This window comes from Lipophrys pholis (assembly GCF_963383615.2).
Source record: "Lipophrys pholis genome assembly, chromosome: 14".
Taxonomy (NCBI): Eukaryota; Metazoa; Chordata; class Actinopteri; order Blenniiformes; family Blenniidae; genus Lipophrys; species Lipophrys pholis.
The window spans coordinates 25170830-25183117 of record NC_137633.1 but is presented as its reverse complement, the minus strand read 5'-3'; the positions used below and the strand labels follow the sequence as shown (position 1 = coordinate 25183117).

Here is a 12288-nt window from a genome sequence, read left to right as displayed (position 1 = left end):
GGAGTAGTTCAGTTGGAAGCAGAAGACAGTCAAGGCCAAACTGTTGGTTGGTTGAGAGAATGGACTCACTCAGCCATCTGTGATCAGTAGCTATAAACTGATCCAGGGACAAGGCTGTGAATGGCCAGACATCAGACTGTGATGATATTGCATGGTGATATGGATCCTGCCATCCATGGGCCGGTACCACATGCAGTGGTCTTCTCTGGTGGCCTGGTGCTCTTTCAGATGGAAAATGCTCCTGTGCTCAGTGACAAAGGTTTAAGAATGAAACGAGTTTAAAGTGACCATTTGGCAGCTCAGTCTGATCAGACATCTATGTAAAGTTCAGTAAAACAACCCCTTTCTACAGAGACTCTGTCTCACAATGTCCTTCATGTAAAACCTGACAGCACAAAACACCTTGAAAGGTAGGGAGGGACCGCCCCCAACCTGTATCCACTGTTTTCATTATTTCATTGTTTCACTTCCATCTATTAAAGATCTTCTGGGCTTGTTCATGCTAACTCTGTGACGTCAAAACAGCAGTTGAACAATCACTACCTGTCTGCTGCTAGCGCCTCGCGACCCATTAGCCAGGAGCTGGCCTTGCATGTACAGGGCTCACCTGTACAGGACTCCCGGGACTCTGGCTGGACAGCCTGCTCTGGATGTGCCACACCAAGCACACGTGTTCAGACCAGTCTGCTGCCACCCTGCCAGCTGTGCTGGAGGCCTACCTGCTCCTGTGGGTTGCCATCAAAGCAGAGGACAACGGTGGCCAGCCGACTCGCCTGCTTCTGATTCCCGCCGTCATCCAACTGGTTTCTCTGTCTCTAGGAAGCTACAACCAGCACGCTGTGCCGCTCTGCCTCCGCTGGTTCTGTGGCCTCACCAGAATCACCTCGGTCAACTACCACTGGCTTACGTCGCTGCCGATCTCATGTCATGTGGAGTTTGAACCTGTTCCTCTGGATTGCACTGTTTGACACTCACGAGCACGTCACTGCCACGCTGTCACTCTGGAACAGAGATGTTACATCTCCGGACCTTCTCAGGGACCCCTTCACCTCAGCTTACACTACTCTTTCACTACTCTCAACATAACAACACAACCACACACACACTACACTAACCCCCCCTCTACACGGTCCGTCCTGCCAATCCTCATTCTAATAAGTGTCTCTCCCCCTCCCTCTCTACCCTGGCTCCCTCTGCCAGCTCAAAGCCACTGGTCGTCATCATTCCACCCCAACCTCGTCAACACTGGTACAGAGAACAACAGAGGCTCTCTCAACAGCCACCCTCCTACTTCAGCCTCCTCAACACCCTTCAGGATTTCCACCCCTCAGTGCTCGGCTTTCATGGAATTCTGGCTGCAAACTCAACAGCATCCAGCATCTGATCCTGGAGGGATCCAGTCCAGACGGTCCGAGTGTCTGAGACAAGCTGCCCCAGCCTCATGAACTACCGTCTGTCAGTCAGGACGCTTGTGATCCACCGTCAGAGAACTCAGAGGGGAGCTGGACGATGGGTCTTGCCGTAGGAACCTGAGGAGTCCGGATGCTGGAGGATGAAGTGGAGGACCATGCTCCCAGTCCTGTTGGCTCTGTAGGCAAACTGCAGAGGGTCCAGGAGAGGGTGTGTGATGGGTTTGAGGTGGGACAGGACAAGACGTTCAAAACACTTCATGACCACAAGAGTCAGGGCGACGGGTCTGTAGTCATTGAGTCCTGACATCTTTGTCGTTTTGGGGATTGGGACGATCTGCCTCTTGGATGGAGAGAGGTGTGAGTGGTGGGGAGAGGGAGGGGGCAGTAGGTGTGTGTGTGTGTGTGTGTGTGTGTGTGTGTGTGGGGGGGGGGGGGGGGGGGGGGGGGGTTGCTGCTGATCCAGTTGTCTCTCAAAACAACGGCAATAGAATTCATTCAGGTTATTGGCCAGCGCAGGTCACTGGAGGGCTTTAACAGAGTGGGGGTTTAACAGAGTGTGGGGGTTCAGAGAGTGGGGGTAATTCCAACATTTAGCAAGTCGTCACAAAATGTGGTTGAAACCTAACGTAGAATTCTTCCTCTCCTGAATTAAATGGGGGCCACTATGTAACCTCTACTGATGAAAATTGTAAGGATTGTAAGGAATGATCAATGCAACACTGACCGGGAACCATCATTCATGTTGTCCCGTGGTTTTTTTCTCCTCCAGGGTAACGTGACGTTCTCGTGCTCCCGGCCTCAGCTGGTGGCTTGCACCTTCCTAAGCTCCAGCAGCAGCTTCCTGTCGCTGCCGGCCACGGCTCCATCCACCCTCATGGGGGGATTCTCCATCCGCCTTCAGTTCAGGACGTGGAACTCTGAGGGGCTGCTGCTCTCCACCCGGCTCAGCCCGGAGCCCCAGAATCTGGAGCTGCAGATCAGCAACAGCCAGCTGCTCCTGACGCTCCATGGCTCAGCTCAGCAGAGATCGGAGGCATCAGCAGGTCAGTTCTGCTTCACAGGGGGATGCTGCTTCTCATCTGATTGATAAGAACATGTATTACCTAGAACTATCAGCTCTTCATCTGTGGAATCATATATCAGTCAACCTTGGACACTGTTTGATATTCTAAGAAAGAATGAAATGTACTATTGATTGCAATATTCTGATCCATAAAGTGCACTCACATGACATTTTGTGCCTGAAAGAAGAAGAAGAATCCGATTTTTTAATTTGCTGTGGGGGAAATTTCACTAAATTGACCCTTCAGTAGGCACCCACAAAGCACAGTGCTCTGGGGGGCTGGTGGGGGTCCAGGATATTGTTCAGCTGGTGGGGGTCAAGGGTCTTGTTCAGGGGGCTGGTGGGGGTTGAGGGTCTTGTTCAGGTGGTTAGTGGGGGTCCATGGTCTTGTTCAGGGGTCCGGTGGGGGTCCAGGGTTTTGTTCAGGGGTCCGGTGGGGGTCCAGGGTTTTGTTCAGGGGTCCAGTGGGGGTCGAGGGTCTTTGAGCAGCTCTTTGACAGTGACAGTGACATCGAGGAGAAATGTCTGACACTGAGGACTGAGTTGAGGAGGATCCCTCTCATCTGATGAGAATCAAAGTTTTGACTGTCCTGTTGTCTCCAACCAGCAGCAGCAACATCGTCCCTTCCAAGAATGTCAAGATAACCTGGTTCCTTTATAAAAAAATGTACCTGTTTTGTCCCAACTCTAAAGAATCTGTATACTGTATCTCTTTGAAGATGTTGTTTATGTTTGAAATATTTGGATTGATCAATATCCTAGTAAAGGACATTTCAAAAACAAAAACAAAAACCTAGACATCCATGATGAGCACTGATATTCTCCGAGATCTGGACGAGATGGAAATGTAAAACTGAGATGAATCAGACAAAAATACAATATTGTTTTTTGGAGGTGAGTTTGTGTGGGGGGTCCCTGTCCATTTATTATAAGTACATATTTGTGAGGGGTTCATATTTCACAACGGTAACCGGACCCCAGGTCCATATTCCGCTTTCCACGGGGTCCATATACAATACTACACCGGTACTCACCGGCACTCAACGCTACCAATTGTCAGTACTTTTTGTGTGTTTATGTGGCAATAAATATTAATTTGAATAATAGTACAATCTCATAATTGCTCAATTTAACATATTTGTTTCTCAATATATACATTTTGACATGTCTTTATCTCTCAACATGTGCTCATAGTCATGCTCATTGCTTTCTAAAGAATAAATTAACACGAGAACACAATAAAAGGACTGACGTGTAATAAAACGTCCACGCATCACTAGTTTAACTAGTGAAACACTCAAATCGTGTTTCACTTGCGGCATAGCTTGGTTGGTAGGGCAGTCGTCTCCCAATCGGAAGGTTGCTAGTTCGACTGCCGTCTCTGCCTGCCGGAGTGTCCTTGGGCAAGACACTGAACCCCAAACTGTAACTAGTTAAACTACTGGAACAAGCATTTCAAGATGCTCCGATTGTTTCCTCTGTCACTGTACAGAAGTGCTTGTAGCACCAGGTATGGATGGAATAACACCGTCAGCATCCGCCCTGGCGGGTAGTGCTGTGGTGAAACACTTCATGCTGTTATTGTCAATATTTAAGAAGACTGAAGATGTGGCCTCGTCTCAGCGGCTCACTGAGAACTTGTGGACTCCAGCATGTCTGTTTTTGCTCTCCGTGCACTGATGAGCCTGTCCACGCATGTCATCTATCGCCTCTTTTCCTAGCTGACCACTGCAGGCCACAAATAGCCGACAGATCTGCAGCTTGAGACATCATCTGACCCAGTTGTCTGGACGTCACAATTTGTTTCCAAGCTTGCTGAAATCCTTTCCGGCTTGTAGTACATCAGCTTTGTGGGGACAAAGGGTTGACTTGCTGCTGAATGTATCCCAGCCACTAACAGGTGCTGTGATGAAGAGGAAACCACCTTTCAGCTGCCAGGGTTGTGGAGTAGAAATCCTCAAATCTGCTCAGCAAAGATGGACTGACTTCTTGATTGATCAAGTGAGAAGGAATAGTCAAAGTGGTTTTAGTTATGGAAGTCTCTTCATGTGAAACATTGACACAGAACAAGTTTCACAGGTGTTGGGATTTACATTTGTTATTTGTGTCAAATTACTGGAAGTCATTTCTGAACAAATACAATTATTAATTGATGTATATTGCCATGTACTTATTAATAAGTACGGTAAAGTAATGAATTGATTACTTAAGCTTACTAAACTATAAAATTATAAAAGTGTAATAATTAAAATGAATATAAGAAATAAGTTTGTTATTTATTCATTATTAATTGCGGGCCACCACTGGGAATCTGGATTAAACTAATTGCCAAACTATCAGTCTCAGTTGAAAGAATTAATTTAAGTTTGTTAATATTTCTTCTTTTTTTTTTTGTAATTCACTTTTTTTAATGCTTTTTGGGCATTGATAGCCATACAAAACATATAGTTAACAAAGAACAGAAATTAAATATAATAACAGAAAATGTCAGCCATGAAACTAAAAAAAACAAACATTTGCAGGGTAAGCGTTGGTGATGTCGATCATATCTCAGCTGTCACACATTGGCAATGTGCTTCATATTTACTTTCATCTTCACCTCCTACATCTTCACCTCTCATTTGACTTGAGAATCTTTATCATAGTCATCTTGATTTTCATATATTACATACTCATTCCAAATAAATATATACACATGCATATATACCCATAAATATACACATACATACATACATACATACATACATACATACATACATACATACATACATACATACATACATACATACATACATACATACATACATACATACATACATACTGTACATACATACATACATACATACATACATATGTTCAATTTCATTTTTATATTTAACTTCTCTAGATTCTGCATGTTCCACAACTGTGGCTGACTATGGAAACATCAGATCTGAGAGAGTTAAGAATGAAGAGAATTATTTATTAAACAAAGACATTCTCACCACATGGTCAGCTGCACATACCCATACCTTCTGTGTCAATTGGCATTCATATAGCATATATATAAATGTACCTCAGCCGTTTCCACATCTCCAACACATATCCAATTCCCTTAATTTGAGTTTAGGCATCTTACAGGGGGTCCAATAGCTTCTATGAATAATCTTGTATGTTATCAGTCTAGTCTGTGCCTCCGAGATGTCTTACACCAGGACCCTGCAAATTCCTTCCACTTGTCTTCAGTTATCTCCCGTCCAGGATCGCCTTCCCATGCTGCTTTGAGACCTTCAAGCTTTGGTGGATGACATTGTCTCATAAGACTCTAGAATTTAGAAAACCAGCTGATTGTCCAGAAAAAGCTCTTGTATTGCTGTGCACAATCTTATTGGGAGTTTTTTTTAGTAAGGATAGAATCCAGCTTCTCAGTTGTAGATATTTCCAAAAGACCTTTTTAGGGATATTCTATTTGGCCATCACCTCTTCTAAGGCATAAGATTATGATGTTTAAAAACATCCTCAATAAATATTATCCCCGCCTCGAAGCCATGTCTTCCAGTAGAACGTTTTTTTACCCACTTTCAATAACTTGTTATGCCACAGAGAAGACTTCTTAGTGAAGGAGAGTTTTTCTTTTACAAACCGGTGTGATGTTCTCCAAGTTTCCTTTACAAACTCCAACTGTGGATTCCTAAACAGGATTTCCCCTTCTTTGTGAAATAAAAGCTTGAACTGGGAGGGGAGTAGTGAGTTCCCTTTCAATTAAACCCATCCTGGAGCTTTATCCTCTGTGATATTTATTTTGGAAAGCTGATTTAGAGAGAAAGCATAGTGGAGCCAAGGCACCCTTGACCGACTCAGCCCTCCATCTTCTTTAGCTGCACATGATTTTGTTCTATTAAAACATTTATTTTTTGCCATAGAAACCTGTCTATTACCTTATTGAACCTCTTCAGTGGGAAGGAGGGAAGCTCAACGGTATTAAGTATGTCATATAACACAGTTATCATTTCTAGGATGTTTATTTTACCTAATAAAGATAAACCAAGTTTGGTCCAATTTTGTAAGGTATTTATAATTCTCTATATAAGAGGGAGGAGGTTTTCTAGCATTATATTTTTTAGGCCTAGGTTAACTTTGACGCCCAAATACACTATACCTGAAGGAAGCCACTCAAATCTCCATCTTTTCCTAATATCAGGCGAGCAAGACTTCTAACTTACCCCAATTTATTCTACGTATACCCGGAGATAAGTGAGAAAGAGTCAATCAATGTTAGTATATCAGGTACAGCTGTTTCGGGGTTTCTGGTCAGTAACAATATATCATCTGCAAATAAAAGTAATTTATGTTCCATCTTTCCTGCCCGTACACCTTTAATATTCCTAATATTCCTAATTGCAGCAGATAAAGGTTATAATGCCAGGGCAATGATTAGTGGGCTCAGGGGACGTTTCTGTCTTCTACCCCTAAACAGGGGAAAGGACGTCTTCCCATTTGTTAATACTGATTCCCTGGGATTACAATAACATAGTTTCACCCGATTTATCAACGGGTAGCCCGAACCTGTGTAAAGTCCTGAATAAGTACCTCCACTCTCCCCTATCAAACACTTTCTCCGCATCAAGGGAGAAGACAATAGTGGGTTCAGTGTTATTCCTGGTCTGCCAGATCAGATGTAATAATCTACGTATGTTATCGGCTGAGCACCACACTTTTATAAAACCAACTTGGTCTGGGTGTTGTGGCATCACCAGAGGCTGTGTGGTGGAAGGGAGGTACATTCCCTTCCACAGAGAACCAGTAAAGGACAAAATGGCTGCTAAAGGGGACTACAGCACCCAGAAGGCAGTGCAGCCAGACCTGAGGCTGTCAGGTGCCCATGATTGGGGTTGAGTGAAGCGGGCTGGGTAAAAAGGGGAGAGGAGGGGTTTCGAAGGGAGAGGAGAGAGAGCTGGGCTGGAGCAGGAAAAAGCAAGGACTCCGGACAACCAAAGAAGACGTTTTGGAAAGGACTATTTATGTTGGAGGCTAAGGAAGGAGGCTGTAGCTTGAAAGCCTGGATTTGAGTTAAGATCTTTCTGTTTTTCTTTTGGATTAACTGCCCGGTACGGGAAGAAATAAAGCCCGGATCTTTTGTTTGAAAGCCAGAGCTGTCTCGGTGTCGTTGGTCTCCCGTCCCTGTCATCTGCAGCTAGGGACATCCCCTGGTGACGCTACAGTGTATAAGATTGGGCAAATGTGTCTCCAGCCTTGTAGCCAACACTTTGGCCAGGGCGATAGCTTCCACAGTGCTGTGGGTTCTTACCATTTTTGTGTATTAGTGTCATCACAGCAGAATGCATACTCTCCGGCATGCTGCCTTTTTGAAGTGCATCTCGAAAGACTAAAAGTAGTCTTGGTGCTATAATATCTGAATATTCCTTATAAAAGTCAATTGTTTTATAGCGTGTTGAATCTCAGCTAGTGTAATATCACCCCAATCCTCCTCTGATTCTCTTCACACAGCGTTGGTAGATAAACCAGGGACAGACAATTATCTATGTCATCATGGTCTGCAGTGCACTTTGATGTATACAACTCTTGATAGAATACCCTAAATACTTCATGAATCCCCATGGAGTCTGTTATTAAGATCCTGTTCTCATCTTTCACCAATATTGTGAATGCACAACTATGTTGTTGATATAGTTAATATTTCTTTACAAAATATAGCAATACTTAATTAAAAGAGAGGGTGTGAGATACGAGCACAGACTGTTACAACCAGCAAATGTCACAATAAATACACAATAATCACCAGGAATCGTTCAATTGAGCTAACAGGCGTTTATTAAAAAAAATTTTTATTAATTCATAAATTGTTAATTAACAAACCAACACATCTAAGCAGCAAGTGTCATCTAACACGGTGATCTAATCCATTAAATGAATACTATGAACATAAGCCTGTGTGTGTGTGTGTGTGTGTGTGTGTGTGTGTGTGTGTGTGTGTGTGTGTGTGTGTGTGTGTGTGTGTGTGTGTGTGTGTGTGTTCGAGGAAGGTTTGTAATGCCTGGAGTATTCAACAGGTGGCAGCAGAGCATGGGGAGGCTTGGCAGTTGTTACGCGAACAGAAAACAAGATGGTGGATCACAGGCACACAGTTGCATGGCAGGGTTCCGATGACAGAAGGACACTTTCAGAGGTCATGTGACAATGAGGCAGTTTCTAAGTGAAAGCAGCTCTGAGCCACACTGTCATGTTCCCACCAGCTTGAGTGCAGCAGGCCCACTGCATTAGGAATCCAGCTGGGATGGAGATGAATGCTTTATACTGTAGAAGTCATTTTGAGAGATCAGGTGAGCAACACTGGGGTCACTGAGGGGGGAGGACAAATCCAGGCTGGCGCTCCGATCATTTTTAACTCGTAGCGAAGAAAGAGACTCATTTGATTTTAATTAACGAGGACAAACTCATTTCTAGAAGGTTTATTATTCAAAGAGTAATTCATATTTTAAAAAAGGATTATCCAAGCTAATGGTTTTCCAGTTACATTGTCACAAATGATAGGTGGACGTCCATGTTTTAACTCCATTGGAGTTGGCGGTGTTCCTCGTAGCGGCAGCAGGATTCTTGTTGTGATCTTTGCTCCTCCTCTGAGAGGATTAGGATGGAGGCTGCAGCAGTTAATCTTAGAGAATCGTTGTGTTGAGACTCGTCAGCAGATGATTGTGGGATTTGGTCTATGAATTCTCCTGGGCCCGCTTGTTGAAGACATAAGGACATAAGGACATAAAGAACTTTATTTGTCATTGTGATAAAACAAGGAAACTTGGATGGTGACAGCCAGTCGGTAATAGCAACAGTGATGTCCTGACAGAGGACGCTCTCCACATGCCACATGTCTCTGATGTGGGACAGGATGATCCTCTCAAAGCGCTTCATGACTACCGGGGTCAGGGCCACAGGGCGGTAGTCATTAAGCAGGTCACGGATGTTTTCTTTGGTACCGGGTTGACAGTGGTGGAGTTAAAGCAGCAGCTTGTTGCAGCGAGAGGTTGAAGGTGTTGGTGAACACTCCCGTGAGCTGGTCAGCACATGACTGCAGCGTGCGGCCCGACACCCCGTCAGCTCCTGCTGCTTTGGAGGTTTTGATGTACCGCAGAACAGCTCTCACCTGGTGATGCTGCAGGACGAGTGCTGGTTCCTTTCTAGGTGAGGTGGTTTGAGGATCCACTTCGGTGTTCTGCATGTTTAAGCCCGCAAAGAAACGGTTGAGGGTGTCAGGCAGTGTGCTGTCAGGGCTGATCTGTGGGCTGCTGCCCCTGTAGTTTGTCATGGCTTTAATGACGGACCACATGCTGCAGCGGTTGTTGTGGGCAAAGTGTCCTTCAATGTGTTGCCTGTACCTCTCTTTGGCCTCTCTGATGCCCTTTTTAAAATCCCTCTGGGTGTGGCTGTAGGCCTGCATGTCACCTGACCTGAAGGCAGCATCCCGAGCCTTGAGTACTGTCCTAATGAGACTGTCCATCCACGGCTTGTGATTCGGGAACACCTTGATGGTTTTGGTGGTCAGCACTGCCTCGGTACAGAGGTGAATATAGGCCAGGACAGCTGAGGTGTATTCCTCCAGATCTGCTCCCTCTGCATCACCTCCCAGCATGTGTCCTCAAAACAGTCCTGCAGGAGACAGGTGGCTTCCTCCCCCCAAACCTGGACAGTTCTGGTGCTTGGTCTGGATCTACAGATCAGAGGTGTGGAGATGATGCAGCTTTCTAGGCTCAGGAATGTTGGTGTCCACTTGATCCGATATGTTATTTTCTATGCTTGGGAATTTATTGTTCTCGTACAATTTGGGCATTACTGTCTTCAGGTCTTTCTTGTTGAAGTCTCCTGCTACTATCACTGCTACCTCTGGGTGAGCAGTCATCTGGGTGTTAATGACGGTGTGCAGCTCCTCCAGGGCTATGCTGGCCTTAGCTTGCGGTGGTATGTAAACAAGAGTGATGAGGACAGCAGAAAACTCACGTGGCACGTAGAACGGCCGGCATTTAACAGCCAGGTACTCCAAGTCCGGAGGGCAGGAAGATCCCAGAGTGTCTGTCGCCCTGCACCAGTTGGTGTGGGTGTCTGTGTTGGGAAAGTTCAGTTTCTACGTGAACTAGTTCAAAGTTCAGTTCACAAATTTTAAAATGAACTAGTTTAGTTCATAGTTCTAAATACTGGTACATCTCAGTACTCTTAAAGTTCCACTGTGTACACCTCAGTACTCTTAAGGTTATACTGTGTACATACTGGTACATCTCAGTACTCTTAAAGTTCCACTGTGTACATACTGGTTCATCTCAGTACTCTTAAAGTTTATCATAGCTGCTCCGGGAGCTGCTCATGACGTTACCACAGTCCTTCTCTCGGGTCAAATTAAAAAAAGAAGAGGCAACATGATGCCGTCGATCATCCAGCTCAGTTTTCATCTTCCACTTTAATATCCTGGCAGTTTGTCATGTTTTATGGTAGTTTATAGACCAGATAAAAACACTGCGCTGCCTCCACCACTATGTCATTTTCACTGAAGACATAATTTGGAAGAACGGAGACTTGAAAGTGGGCGGAGCCTCGGGCGGAGCGGCGTCAGGGACGCTAACTACTGTTGTTGACCTCACAGTTAACTTTGAGGGTTAACACTAACCCTAGCTAACGGGATGACTAACCATGTTTTGAACAACACATCGGTTAGCTAACGGCTGGTTCAGGATTTAACCGGCGGTTAGGGCTTAGCCAGTGGTTGAATTAACCCAGTTTTGAACAACCGGGCCCTGATTGATAAGGAATAACAGGATGAGCACACAGACAGTGGTTAGGACTTAACCAGTCGTTAAAGTAACCCAGTTTAGAACAACCAGGCCCTGGACTGCAGACCTGGTTTGATCCTGTTTGCCAGCTGAGCACGAGGCAGAGATGAGGGGGTGAACATGTTGAAACCACAGAATTCCTTCATCACCTCAGATTTTTAGAACATTTCTCTAAGAAACACACCATCATCGCGTCAGAGTGTAACATCTCACAGGAACCACCAGAGAATCCTGTGAGCACAGGCAGTGGATATTACAATACAGACATCGCTTTTACAGAGACGAGGACGACATACTCATCCTTGGGTCTACACGTCTTTACAGATTTATGTTTGCAGCCATTTAATGAAATGTGAAAATGTGTTTTTATGTCAGTTAAATGGCAGGAGGACCTCAGAAACAATGAGACTGAAACTTTCCTTCTCAAAATCACAACAACAACAACAATTCATGATTCTTATCATTGAGCTTCAGAACCTCATTTCAGCGTCTTCAGCAGACTTAGTCTTTCTGCCCCTCCGGGATTTGAGCCGTGGTCCCCTAAAGCCAGAGGGTCCAGGCTAACGGACCAGCATAGGGGGTTTTCCTGAAATCCTGCATGTTTTCACCATGTGGGTCGATGCTTTGAGCTCTGATCGTCTCTGACCGTCTCTGATCGTCTCTGACCGTCTCTGATCGTCTCTGATCGTCTCAGATCGTCTCGTCTCTGATCGTCATGTCTCTGATCGTCCCATCTCTGATCGTCACTGATCATCATGTCACTGATCATCATGTCACTGATCATCACTGATCGTCATGTCTCTGATCGTCACTGATCATCATGTCACTGATCATCATGTCACTGATCATCATGTCACTGATCATCACTGATCGTCATGTCTCTGATCGTCACTGATCATCATGTCACTGATCATCATGTCACTGATCATCATGTCACTGATCATCACTGATCGTCACTGATCATCATGTCACTGATCGTCACTGATCATCATGTCACTGA

At 45.0% G+C, this 12288-nt stretch overlaps 1 protein-coding gene across 1 annotated transcript in view; it reads left to right on the top strand.

Annotated features, from left to right (window-relative positions):
• LOC308119737 (contactin-associated protein-like 5) overlaps positions 1-12288 on the top strand; it is a gene marked incomplete at its 3' end in the record, with an annotated part of 169874 nt that overhangs the window by 76563 nt on the left and 81023 nt on the right. Inside the window, exon 8 of the mRNA XM_080479887.1 lies at positions 2182-2455. Coding sequence (XP_080336013.1) covers positions 2182-2455 — 274 coding nt within the window. The remainder of the gene's footprint in view (positions 1-2181; positions 2456-12288) is intronic.